The sequence below is a fragment of the Papio anubis genome, unplaced genomic scaffold, assembly GCF_008728515.1.
Source record: "Papio anubis isolate 15944 unplaced genomic scaffold, Panubis1.0 scaffold108, whole genome shotgun sequence".
Classification (NCBI taxonomy): Eukaryota; Metazoa; Chordata; class Mammalia; order Primates; family Cercopithecidae; genus Papio; species Papio anubis.
This window is the reverse complement of record NW_022159922.1, coordinates 210932-223982: the sequence shown is the minus strand read 5'-3', so window position 1 is coordinate 223982 and position 13051 is coordinate 210932. Positions and strand designations below refer to the sequence as shown.

The window sequence follows — 13051 nt, the reverse complement described above, 5'->3', positions numbered from 1 at the left end:
AAGACCAAACGTTTTATAGAAAGACACAAGTGCAAGTACCATGGACTTAATAATTATTTTTCAACAAATGCATAAAAGATAATCACATCTACTTAAGGGAAAATGTCACATGTTTGAGAATGGACTACGGATGGGTCCAATTAGATGAGAGAGGTATTTAGGGAGCTGTTCTGAGTCATGAGGCTGCAGAGAAAAGCCTCTCTTCAATTGAACTTCACTGTCTATGCACATCTGAAAACACCATCTGGATATGTGGGCCCTACTCCTTGTTCTGCAGCTAGGTAGCCTGTTGAGTCACCTCTCTGGAGTTCCGCAAACACTTTCATTCCTGTTTACAGCATCATCCCCAAGCTATCATTGCAAGTTCCTCTTCCTCTCCCAGATGTTTACAAAGAAAGGATGAGGTAAAGTCCACTGGACTTATGGTTTCCACTGACCTAAGATGGCCACTTGAAGCTATCAGAACAACATTATCTGATGAACTTTTCTTCTAAAACAAAACTGAAAATAAATGGTAAAGAAACATGAAATGTATGAGAGTTTGAGGGAGGGACTCTCAAGTGCTTATTGTTTATTCTGCATAACAAGTGGTAAAACTCAATAATATCTTTCTCTTCCCTGTTTTCTCTGGCCTCTTCCAAGTAGAAGAAAGCATTTAATATCAGAAGTCTCCATTTTTCATAATAGAGTTAGGGATATGTTTTTTTTTTCAGTTTATACTTAGAATTTAACAATAATTATAAGCCCAAGATAGCATTTTCAGGGACAGAAATGTTCTTTTCAGCAAGAAGCATAACTAAACTTCTCCACAGATTTAAAAATTAAAAGTACAAGAAACTGTATTCACATTTGTTGTTATTTTGTTTGCCAGATTCTTGCTCAAAACAATGTTTGACTGAAAATGGCATCAGGGTCCCAATGGCTAGACACCTCCTCAGTTACTCTGCAGCAATCCTCTTGTTCATTGGTGTGCATTTCCACCTTATTACCCCTGTTTCTTTCTCGATAGAGAAACTCTGAAACTTGAGATTTTCACAAACATTAAAGAGTTCATCTTGCAAATAATCTGTTCTCCCCAATATATTCATTCTTCCTTGGCTTCTAAACCAAAGCCTTTTCCCAGTGCTACACAGACTTAGGTCAATGGTTGAATCTATAACCGTGCCCACACCCCTGCAAGTATTGGGTTACTGTTGTGGGTCTGTATTTCCATCTCACTAACATGCTGGTGGGTTATCCAGATGATTCTTTGTGCAAACTGAACATTTCTTAATTATACTAGTATTTTCTTGGTACTAATACTAATTTCCCCCCACCCCCCAATGAAAAATGATTATCATATGTATCTATCTCAAACATAGAGTTTTCAGTTAGAACTGCCTACCTGGAAGTCGTCATACTTTCTTTCATGCAGCGACATTTTAGAGATAAAAGTTCAAGTGGATTTGAAGATTCGAAGTGGAAAACAATTTGCACTGGCAAAGTTGAATAATGACGTTACAACTTATGCTCAGCTATTTCTTGATAATGGGTAGAGTGACTTATTGTGTTTTCCATGAAGTCTGAACTTTTGAAACTGCAGGACACCCTACATGGCCATGACAATGATGTCTGTGGGAAAAGGAATAGCAGCTTTGAAATATTCACAACCAACACAATTTTGATTAAACAAAGAACTCTGGTTTTTAATAGTTTTGATCATTAAAAAAGTTTAAACCTGCATAGCAATCATTTCAAAAATAATTATTTAATGTTCCATAATTAAACTGTACACAACCTAGTCTTGGGACACAGAAGCCAGTGAGGTGAGTTTGGAGCAGTCCGGTGCAGTCCCAGGAGCCAGGAGTCGAGTTCTCATTGGCCTTTTTTTTTTTTTTTTTTGTCATTCGGCTCATCTAAGTTTTTGGATAGTTGGCACAATCTGGCTCTGCTGATGAGTGGATCTGCACTGGGAAGAGAAAGCAGCTTGACCCCCGTCCCTTCTCGCTTCCCCTCCCCCACTTGGCCGGATTCCTCAAAGTCGCTCAATGTCTCGGTATTTCTTCCTCAAAATAGAGACCTGGTCTTTAAAGAGGACGGGGTCGAGCCTCATCTGAGAGTGGATCAGCGGCATGTAGCCAAACCAGCTGGCAAACGTATTCATGCAGCTCTGTCGCTGGGCAAAGTGGTCAGGGTCAGCCCAACGGGAAGCCCGAGAAGTCTAGGGAGAAGGAGAGAAACAAGGATGATGATGAGAGAAATGCAAAGTGAGATGGAAACACTGCAGAAAATGAAGTCAGGCAAATGAGCGAGCAGCAGAGCTCGAGGTCTGCCCCGGCCACCAAGTCTCACCATCTATGCACCTGCTGAAAATGCAATCGCTGATGCTGGTTTTTCCCAAGGTATGCTACGTTCCTCAGCGTTAAAAACACAGTAACAAAGATTCATGTTGACTTTAACTCTCCAAAATTTATTGACTAATCCTCTGGTCAGTCCATGACTTAGCAACTGAAGCTCAAGTACTACAATGACTCAATTTAAAACTTCTCTTTGCTCTTGGGATCAGGTACTAAGATTAACGATGTGTTTATGCTTTCAAAGATAGTTTTCCAAATCCTTCCTGTTTACGTAGTTGATTTAGAAATACCAACCAACTTTGAGAAGTCTACCTTGAGAAGTCTATCTTTCTCTCTATCCATCACTTCCTCCCTTCTACTATCTCTTTACGTTTATAAGGGTCCTACTAAATCCTTTGTTAAAAGTTCACGTATATAGCTGAAGAACAAAATAGCACCTTTTACATGTCAGTCAAGGCTAGTGTTATGCAGCATCTAAAATTCCATTTTCTCTTCTGTAGCCTTCCCATTGACGTGACTCCATGAGGATGAGAAGGGGAGATTCAGTGGTAAATAGGGCATGTTGCTGTAAAACTAACTTTATACTAAAATCTCAAAATTCTGTTCTTCTCTTAACCCAAGAATTGTTGGCTTTCCTATTCAACTAAAACCCCCAAAGGTTACTTTTTAAAGGGCAATCAGCCCTCCAAAGAATCACTGCTCACCCAGAATAGAAAAAAGATTAACTTTCGACGAACAGAAAAGATGGCTACCATCTTTTTAGCTCTGTGTTGCCCCTAAAGTTGGTTAAATATTTTTAGATCATGCAAATGATTGGCATTGATTTAAAAAGAATGCCTAAAATGACTGGAGTGCTGAAATTTAAATAGAATGACTAAGCACATTGTCTTTAAATCCTTGTTTTTATGAATATGGAAAAGATGGGCTGCCCAATTATGGGGAAAAAACCCACAAGCCCATTTATGTCAATAGGCAACTCTTTAATGATGTATATGTATGCATGTGTGTTCAATGTGTTTGTTGTGCTCACATTGTTAGAAAAACACTTTCATGGGAAGATACATTTTAGTGTGAGAATCAGTAAGAGTCACTTTAAAATCCCAGTGTCAACATGCTCAAAAATAACACTGAAGATAAACACAAATGTCAAGTTTTCTCTGAACAGCAGAATAACAAACAAAACACTATTTGTAAAGTGTTTTCATGGAGTTCATTTGAATTTCACAACAATCTGGTGAAGTATCTACCCAGGTAATAATATCCCCATTTTATAGCTGAGGAAGCAAGTTCAAGAAAGTTAGAGTTATTTGTTCAAGGCTAGAGAGGGGCAGAACTCAAGCTTCATTCTTCAGCCTTTATATGAGGAGAACTCGATAAATCAGAGAAAGATATCAAATGGAGCTGACTGGTTGAGTTCATATCAGAGTAGACAGTCCTAAACGTAACTTGTGTTGACCCTAAATGGATATGGGTTTGTGGGCCTTTTTTTTTTTTTTTAAAAGGCAGAATCTCACTCTGTCACCCAGGCTGGAGTGCAGTGGCGTGATCTCAGCTCACTGCAACCTCCACCACCCGGGTTCAAGTGATTCTTGTGCCTCAGTCTCCCAAGTAGCTGGGATTACAGGTGCACACCACCACGCACGGCTAATTTTTGTATTTTTAGTAGAGATGTGGTTTTGCCATTTTGCCCAGGCTGGTCCTGAACTCCTGAGCTCAAGCAATCCGCCTGCCTTGGCCTCCCAAAATGCTGGGATTATAGGCATGAGCCACTGTGCCCGGCCTGTGGGTCATTTTTGATTGGCCCACTCATTCCCAAAGGGTGCCGTACTCAGGCAAAAATACTCATATATGCAACTAGAAACACTTTCTAGAGTTTACGCTCATTCTTATTTAAAAAAAAATTTTTTTAAGTTTCATTGAATCATTTAGGTTATCATTTTGCTTCTAGATGTTAACATTTATTCTGAGTCAACCAACATCTATTAGAAAAGATGTTTTTCTTATGTAATAAAAGCCTAATCTTAGAGGATGATATCCATTTACTTTACCAGTCATACAAACATTAAATAAATTACTGTGTATGATGGAAAGAAGGGGGGCAAATATAGTACCTGAATACACCTAGTTAGACCTAAGGTTAAATTTAGATTTTTCTGTAAAGATGTAAGAAATTACTAGAAATACTGTTTGGTAGAAATAGAATAATCTATGAAAACAGCACAAATCCACCCCATAAGAAGCCTTGTATGACTAGAGTTGCCTACTTACTGAGTGTTCTGAAGAACTCTGAGTAAAAAATATTTTTAAAATGTCATGTCTTTAGATAAGATAATATACAGTCATGCAGCACAAAATGACATTTCAATCAATGTTGGACCACATAGATGACTCTGGTCCCATATAACTGTAATACCCTATTTTTATTGTACCTATTCTGTATTTAGAAATATTTACATACAAAATATTGATCACTGTGTTACAGCTGCCTACAGTATTCAGTACAGTGACATGCTATACATGTTGTAGCCTAGGAGCAATAGGCTACAACATATAGCGCAGACGTGGAGTAGCCCTACACCATATGGCGCAGGTGTGGAGTAGCCCTATACCATATGGCGCAGGTGTGCAGTAGCCCTATACCATATGACGCAGGTGTGCAGTAGCCCTACACCATATAGCGCAGGTGTGGAGTAGCCCTACACCATATGGTGCAGGTGTGCAGTAACCCTATACCATATGGCGCAGGTGTGGAGTAGGCTGTCCCATGTAGGGCTGTGTAAGTACGCTTGATAATGTTCGGAGGGTGACAAGATCGCCAAATGATGCATTCTTCAGAATGTATCCTCATTCTTAAGAGATAAATAAAAATGTAAATAAAAATGTTTGGGCACATAATAGACGATACATCTTGCCTGAATTCGAATAGTCTCTCAGCCTTAAACATTCTTACAAATCCTCTTATCTGTTCTTTCCATAATTAGAAGGAAACAGAATTTTCCACCAGACTCTTGCTAAGGACAGTTCTTTCGTCATAACCAATACCTAGAACAGTACCTGATAACATACTAAGTACTAAATAACTTTTTATAAGCTTTAAATTATTTATAAACTTTAAATTTTTGCTTACTAAATTTAGTGAATGAAAAACTGTCAGCTTAACTGAGGCCTAGCTAAGATTTCCTTTGCAAAAGCTATATTTGTATATGTTTTCCAATGCCTGCAAACAATACTCTCTTTAACATTCGTATATGTTTTCCAAGGCATATGCAAATCCCCTCAAAATTGAACTAATATAACCAGGTTAAAGTATGTTCATTCAGATTAACCTCAATCCTGTTGGATACTCCATGATTTAACATGGGTGAATCTTAATGCTGTTTCTTAAGGTTTTTTATCTGTTTTTTCTTTTTCTTTTCTTTTTTTTTTTTTTTGAGACAGAGCCTTGTTCTGTCACCCAGGCTGGAGTGCAGTGGCATGATCTCAACTCACTGCAACCTCTGCCTCCCGGGTTCAAGCGATTCTCGTGCCTCAGCCACCCGAGTAAGCTGGGATTACAAGCATGCACGACCATGCCCGGCTAATTTTTTGTATTTTTAGTAGAGACGGGGTTTCGACATGTTGGCAAGGCTGGTCTCAAACTCTTGGCCTCAGGTGATCCGCCTGCCTCGGCCTCCCAAAGTGCTGGGATTATAGGTATGAGCCACTGTGCCTGGCCAAGGTTTTTTATTTCTTACATATAGTAGGGGCTCTGCTCAAGATGAATAAAGATAGATGAAATTCAGCATATCCAGATGGACCTGATACCAAGACACCAGGGTGTACAAGGACCAGCAGTGGAATCCACAGACCCTGGGATTCAATTCCCAGTGACAACTTGTGGCAATATGCTTAAATTCACTAGATACTAGTTTTCTTAGTTTTCTTATTTGTAAAAAGAAAATGTTGGATTCTATTTCCTTGAAAATATCTTTAATACTACAATTTTATAACTCAACACAATATTTTACTTCACTTTTATTTCACATATTATTTCAACTGTGTGAGGTAGAGTTCACCATTTCCATGTTAAAGATGAGTCAACTGAGTTTCAGAAGGAAACTGACTTGTCTACAGCTTATAAACGCTGATTCTAGAACTGAAAATTGAATATTGTGACTCCTGCTATGTCACCAAGACACAATTCAACTCAACTGCAAGCACCAAAAAACTGTGTTAAAGAGAGTATTGTTTGCTAGACATTAAATAAGGTACCTACAATCAACTTTCATAAGTTATTTGTAGGGCTTTAATTCTGCAGAGGGCTGAATATTTGTGCCCCCTAAAATTTATATGTTGAAGCTTAATTTTCAATGTGATATTTGCAGGTGACGCCTCTGTGGGATGATTAGGTCATGAGGGTGGAGTCCTCACAAATGGGAGCAGTGCTCTTATAAAAGGGACTCCAGAGAACTCTCTTGCCCTTGTTTCTACCATGTGAAGACACAATGAGCAGAGAGCTGTCTATGAATCAGGAAACGGTCTCTTGCCAGACATGAAATCTGCTGGTGCCTTGATCTGGGACTTTCCAGCCTCTAGAACTATGAAAAATAAATGTCTGTTATTTAAGCCACCCAGTCAATGGTATTTTTGTCATAGTAGCCCAAATGGACTAAGACAAACTCTAGAGACATATCTTTCTCATGTCACCTTAAAGATTATAGGACAGCTTTATATTCTTGGCATAAAGATACTCTTAACCTGTGTCCTCCTAATTATCCCTGCACCAATCATATACTCTTTCCTAGCTTTCAGATGTGGTTCATTTCTGGTTTCTCCTCATTATATGCTCCTGGGTGGAACATCTAGAGGTGCATGAGTCCTCATTACCTGGGGCTGAACCACCAGTGAGTGAAGCAAGGGAAGAGGGCTCTTCTACACTCACTTACCTGTCCCATCATTGTCTCCTTATACTGCTTCTTCTGGGTCACTTTGATTGGAGGCAATTTTGTCACAGCAGACACCAGGAAGTTCATGAGAATGTCCTCACAATTGGCCAATTGGTCCACCATGTTCTTCAGGCTGGCTGGCAGGTAATGAGAGTACAGGTAGTGATAATATCTGTAAAAATCAAAGATGGGTTTCACAGGGGGCCATTATCACATGATGATAAGTGGACTTCTGAGACAGAAAACACATACCCATTCTTTGAATCCCTAAACATGTCATGAATGGTGATGACAATGATAATGATGATGACGATAACTATCACTTCTACAGTACTTGTTATATACCAGATAGTGTTCTAAAGGGTTTTACAAGAAATGCTTCATCTAGCCTTCAGAAGGAGCCTACAAGGCAGGCTCTATTATTACTCCCATTTTACAGATGAGGAAACAAGGCACCGAGATACAGACATACAGACATTGCTTGCCCAGTCTAACTCTAATATCAGACTGGTGAGTTAGAAAGAAAAACTAAATACTTAGATGGCAAGAGAAGTTATTTACACATGATCTATATATTATAAAGCTGCTTAACAATTTTAATCATTGGCTTAATCAGAACTGTATTCAATATTATCCCTTGACTCTGAGTCCAACAATAGACTGTTCTATATTTGTGCCCTTAAACCATACATATTTCAATCCTGTTAGAGCAAAATCTGAATTAATGGGGTGGTCAATCGTAATAGAAAACCCATAATTAATTTGAATTATTTCTCATCCTACTGTTTTTAAAATGTATTTATATACATATAGCATATATTTATAGGAAAAATCATTTGGGTGAATCAGATTCTTTGAGTGGTGGTGGCAGAAGCAATAGGAACAATGAACTTTCAAGAAGTGAAATCTCGAGACCAAGAATCAGTCAGCCTAAATGTTTATGCCTTGAGCATTTCCAAGCTATCCCTGAGATAGCAAAATTCCCTATTCTTTACTAAAAAAGACTAAGGCAAGATTGGTGTGTTCACCTTTACTATGACAGAAGAGCGGGGATTTTGGTACTGGTTGAGTGGGGAATGTTATCTATCTACACTCGCTACTTTGGTAATCTTACTCCTGTCCCCTGGCTTTAAAGATCAAATATATGCAAACAATTGCCAAATTTGTATCTCTACCCGTGAGCTTTTTCCATATATCCTTTTGGATGTCTTAACATATCCAAGACTGAACTCCTATATTTTCTCTGGTATTTGTTCCATCTGTAGCTTTCCTCATCGAATCTTCCAGTGCTTCAGGTCAAAAGACTTGGAGTCATCAACTGTACATCCAGACTGTCTAGACATCATGCTAAATCGTCTTCAAAACAATCTGATCACTACTTACCACAGCCACCATTCACTTCCTGGTCCCAGGATCTCACCATCTCTTGCCTAGATAATGTCAATCACCTCCTAATAGGGCTTCCTGCTTCAACTCTACGTCTCTTATAGCCTCTTATCAACATAGCATCCACAGTGGATGCATAAAAGAAAAGGTGGATTTCTCCTCCCTGTTCAAACCCTGTCCTCCTCCCCTGTCACTTAGAGAAAAAGTCAAGTCCTCATGATGGACATCAAGGTCCTGCCGGATTTATCACTGTGTTAAAACTGCCTATAGCATTCAGAGTACGGTGACATGCTGTACATGTCGAACCCTGTTCAAACCCTGCCCTCCTCCCATATCACTTAGAGAAAAAGTCAAGTCCTCATGATCAAGGGCATCAAGGTCATGCATCCATGCCCCCTGACTTTTCTGACTTCCTGTCACCCATTCCACCCAGTCACAGTGGTCTCCTTGATGGTTCTCCAGTATTCTGCCTCAGGGCATTTATTCTCACTGTTCTCCTGGCAGAACACTCTTCCTGCACATATCCTCTTGACTAACTTCCTGTCCTTCAAGTCTGCTCAAATCTCACCTGCTCAATTAGAATCACCCTGGACACCCCCAATCTGCCCCATCTCCACCTTCAGAACTCCTGATCCTTTTCTATACTTTGTCTTTTGTTATATCACTTATTTCCTTAATAAACTATGGAATTATTATGTAGACTATCTTCCTTTGTTAGAATGTAAGACCTGCATTGTCAAGGAATTTTTTCTACTTTACTCAATGATGAATCCCAAGCACCTCGAACAGTGCCCTTGGGTGCTGACTTAGGTATTTCCTTTTGTTGTTGTTATTCTAAATATTCAGCTACCTAATATGCCCTGAGTGTATTTTCACACTTCAGACCAACTGAAAATGTGACTCTACCATAATTTCTGGAAATGAAATATGCCAAGAGGTTTCGGTTTCAAAAACACACATTTGACACATTAGCAAAACTTAAGTGGGGATACAGACTAATTTTCCCTGATGTTGTTAACAAGATTTGGCCTTGGTTCCTGTTTATGCGGCAGCCAACATAAAAAGCTACGTAAAGTCTGTAAGAGACATGTCCAGATTCCTCACTTGTGGTAAATAGCAGCTCCTGTCAACACCATGGAGTAGTCGTTCGTCCACTTTGACGTGTATCCCCACCGCTCCTTAGAGTTATCCCAGAAGTGGCTACGTGCGGGGTACCCCACAATCCTCTCGGGGAAGCTCTGCCACACTGTGAAGGCAAAATCCACCTGCAGGCAGAACACAAGCCAAACAAGCAATCAACAGCGTTAACAAATGTCAACAAAACATGACCTTCCCCCCACTAATTCATAATGCAAAATCCTGGGACTGTGGCGAAACATTAATTCTATGTATTCATCACCAAATTAAACTGACTGCTTGACATTTTGCCCCATAATTATGCACATTTTAATGTTTTCTGTTAAAGAAACTTCAGATTAGTGTGGAAATGAAAGGAAGAAAAAACATTTGCTGATATGCCCTTTAAAAATCCAGTCTGTTCAAGCTAAAACATAAGTCGAAAAAGCAGTTGCTTCTTTTCCCCCTTCCTCAAAGGTGCATGTGACCTGATTCACATGAGACACAAACACATCTGTTTTATAAATGAGAAATTTCCCATGCATATCCAAAGAATGAATATACAACATATATCACACCCAGCATATAGCAAAGCCAAAGTGCCTAAAATAAAAGCACCCTCTTAAGAGTAAGAGAAATGACATTTGAAAACACAACAAGTTCTAACAGGAATACAGAGCAGATATCAAAAAGAAAACATAATTCAGGCCTCTTAGGCTTGAAGATGCACAGTTTAAGAGAAACGAGAAGAAAGCATCCACAGCGAAAATCACTAAGAATAAGTGGGGACAAGGCCAACTGAAGCCACAGGATTATTTTAAAGGAAATGCAGCTAAATGTCTTTCCAGTGCTTATAGTAGCCCAAAGCAGGTACTTCTGAACCTGCTATAAACCAGCACTTACAGTTAGCAAATGCTCTGTTTTCAAATGCATAAACTCACTTCTGATTTCTATGCTCATTTGATGAATGGTAAGTCAAAATAATAAACAGAAAATAAAAATAACAAAAATAGTGCCAGCAAACCATCATATAATGCTCATAATTGTGAAAAGCTTATAATACAACAGGCGCAGCTATAAGTGCTTATCCATTTTAACTCATTCCATCCTCACAATACCCCTGGGGCTTTTACATTCTTCAGTTTACAGAAAGGGAAACTAAGATATTATAAGTTCAAGTAATTTGCTGCACTAATAAGTGGCAGAGCCAAGATTCAAACTCAGGCAGTCTGGTTTCAAATGTGCCATGTACTATATCATAACTTCTCTTTTGGCTCTGTTACTCTAGTGTTAAAAGCAACTTGTCTCTTTTTTCTTTTGAGACGGAGTCTGGCTCTGTCGCCCAGGCTGGAGTGCAGTGGCCGGATCTCAGCTCACTGCAAGCTCCGCCTCCCAGGTTTACGCCATTCTCCTGCCTCAGCCTCCCGAGTAGCTGGGACTACAGGCGCCTGTCACCTCGCCTGGCTAGTTTTTATATTTTTTTTTTAGTAGAGACGGGGTTTCACCGTGTTAGCCAGGATAGCAATTTGTCTCTTATACAGGTTATGATTCACCTCATAATCTTTGCCCTATCTCTTCTTGATAAGCAATACAAATGGAAATTTCATCTGTTCTGCAAATATTTTGAGTCCTGGCACTGTGATGGTAGCTGGGGGAGTGAGTGATGCTGCTAAGTCCAGGTCCTACCCTCTCAGAGGTTCAAAAGCAGGACCTGTGATGGTTAATTGTACAATGTGACTATACCGTGAGGTGCCCAGATGAAACATGATTTCTGGGTGTGTCTGTGAGGGTGTTTCTGGATGAGATTAACATTGGAATCTGTGGGTTCAGTAAAGCACACTGTCCTCACCAATGCAGATGGTCAGTACCCAGTCATCTCAGAGCGTGAATACAAAACAAAGGTGAAGGAAGGAGGAATTCATCCCCTTTTTCTTTTTGCCTGCCCAATGAGCGGGGACATCTAACTTCTGTTGCCCTTGGGCCGGGATTTACATCATTGGTTCCCTGGTTCTCAGGCTGTAGGATTCTGTCTAGAATTACACCAGTAGCTTTCCTGGGTCTCCAGCCTGCAGATGGCAGATCGTGAGATTTCCCGGCCCCCAGGATTGTGTGAGCCAATTCCTCATAATAAATCTCTCTGTCAGAGTATGTATGTATGTATGTGCATGTGTGTGTATATATATATGTATATATATAATATATATAATATATATATTCTATTGATTCTGTTTGCCTGAAAAATCCTAATACACTGCCTTATCTTTAGATAAGGAAGACTTAAAAATATGGCCTGTTCCCCAAAACTATAACGTCCAGAGGGGGCCAGGCATGGTAGCTCATGGCTACAATCCCAGCACTTTGGGAGGCTGAGGTGGGCGGATCATTTGAGGTCAGGAGTTTGAGATGAGCTTGGCCAACATGGTGAAACCCTGTCTCTACTAAAAATATAGAAATTGGCTGGGCGTGGTGTTGCACGCCTGTAATTCCAGCTAGTGGGGAGGCTGAGGCACAAGAATTACGTGAATCCAGGAGGTGGAGGTTGCAGTGAGCTGAGATGGTGCCACTGCCCTCTTATCCTGGGCGGCAGAGCGAGATTCCATCTAAAAAAAAAAAAAAAATCCAGAGTTGGGGGGGCGGGGAAAAAATCCAGAGTGGGGGAAAAAACAGGAAAAACAGGGTGGTGGAACCGACATTAAGAAAGTTTGGTAGGGAGCGTGTTAGCTCAAAGTTAAAAGATAGCAGAGGATGGGGAACATCTGCCAGAAAATTGAAATTGGGTTGTGATAACCTGTACCTTTTCACTAGTGGTCAATACTAATGGCGCCAACGATGGGATAGTATATTATGTTGCCTGTTGTCAAAGGATCAGCCTGCCTGACAGCACTCTTTGGGGTTTTCTATTATTCTTTGAAAAGGTAACACATGCACCAGCAACTACTACAGAACCCAATGGGGTGTTCTCATCACATGAATTTCTTACTATCTTAAAGCTGTTTCAAGTCATTTCAAAGGAACTCAAAAGTAAATTCAGATAAAACTATGATTCTTGTGATAGCGCTGCTTTCACGCAGATTATTAACACATCAAAGAAGGCAAAGGTCAGTTTAAGGCCCTTTCTCTGAAAAACCAACATCTGTTTTCTTTTGAGCAGCGTCTGCAGCAATCCAGATAAATGTAAATAACTATAAACCAACTATAATGCCCTTTATAGGATGCTGCTTAAAAATCTATCCTCAATGCTGCAGAGAGACATTTAAACAATCTGAGATCCTTAGAGAGGAAAAAAAA

The 13051-nt window shown here is 39.8% G+C and overlaps 1 protein-coding gene across 1 annotated transcript in view; it reads right to left on the bottom strand.

Moving 5' to 3' along the window:
* Positions 1-1658: 1658 nt before the first annotated feature.
* The window catches only part of LOC116272456 (exostosin-1-like), a 64944-nt gene continuing 53551 nt past the window's right edge, over positions 1659-13051 (bottom strand). Inside the window, exons 9-11 of the mRNA XM_031661219.1 lie at positions 9752-9912; positions 7262-7433; positions 1659-2200 (exon numbers count right to left, since the gene is read on the bottom strand). Of these exons, the coding sequence (XP_031517079.1) occupies positions 2015-2200; positions 7262-7433; positions 9752-9912 (519 nt within the window). The 3' untranslated portion in view covers positions 1659-2014. The remainder of the gene's footprint in view (positions 2201-7261; positions 7434-9751; positions 9913-13051) is intronic.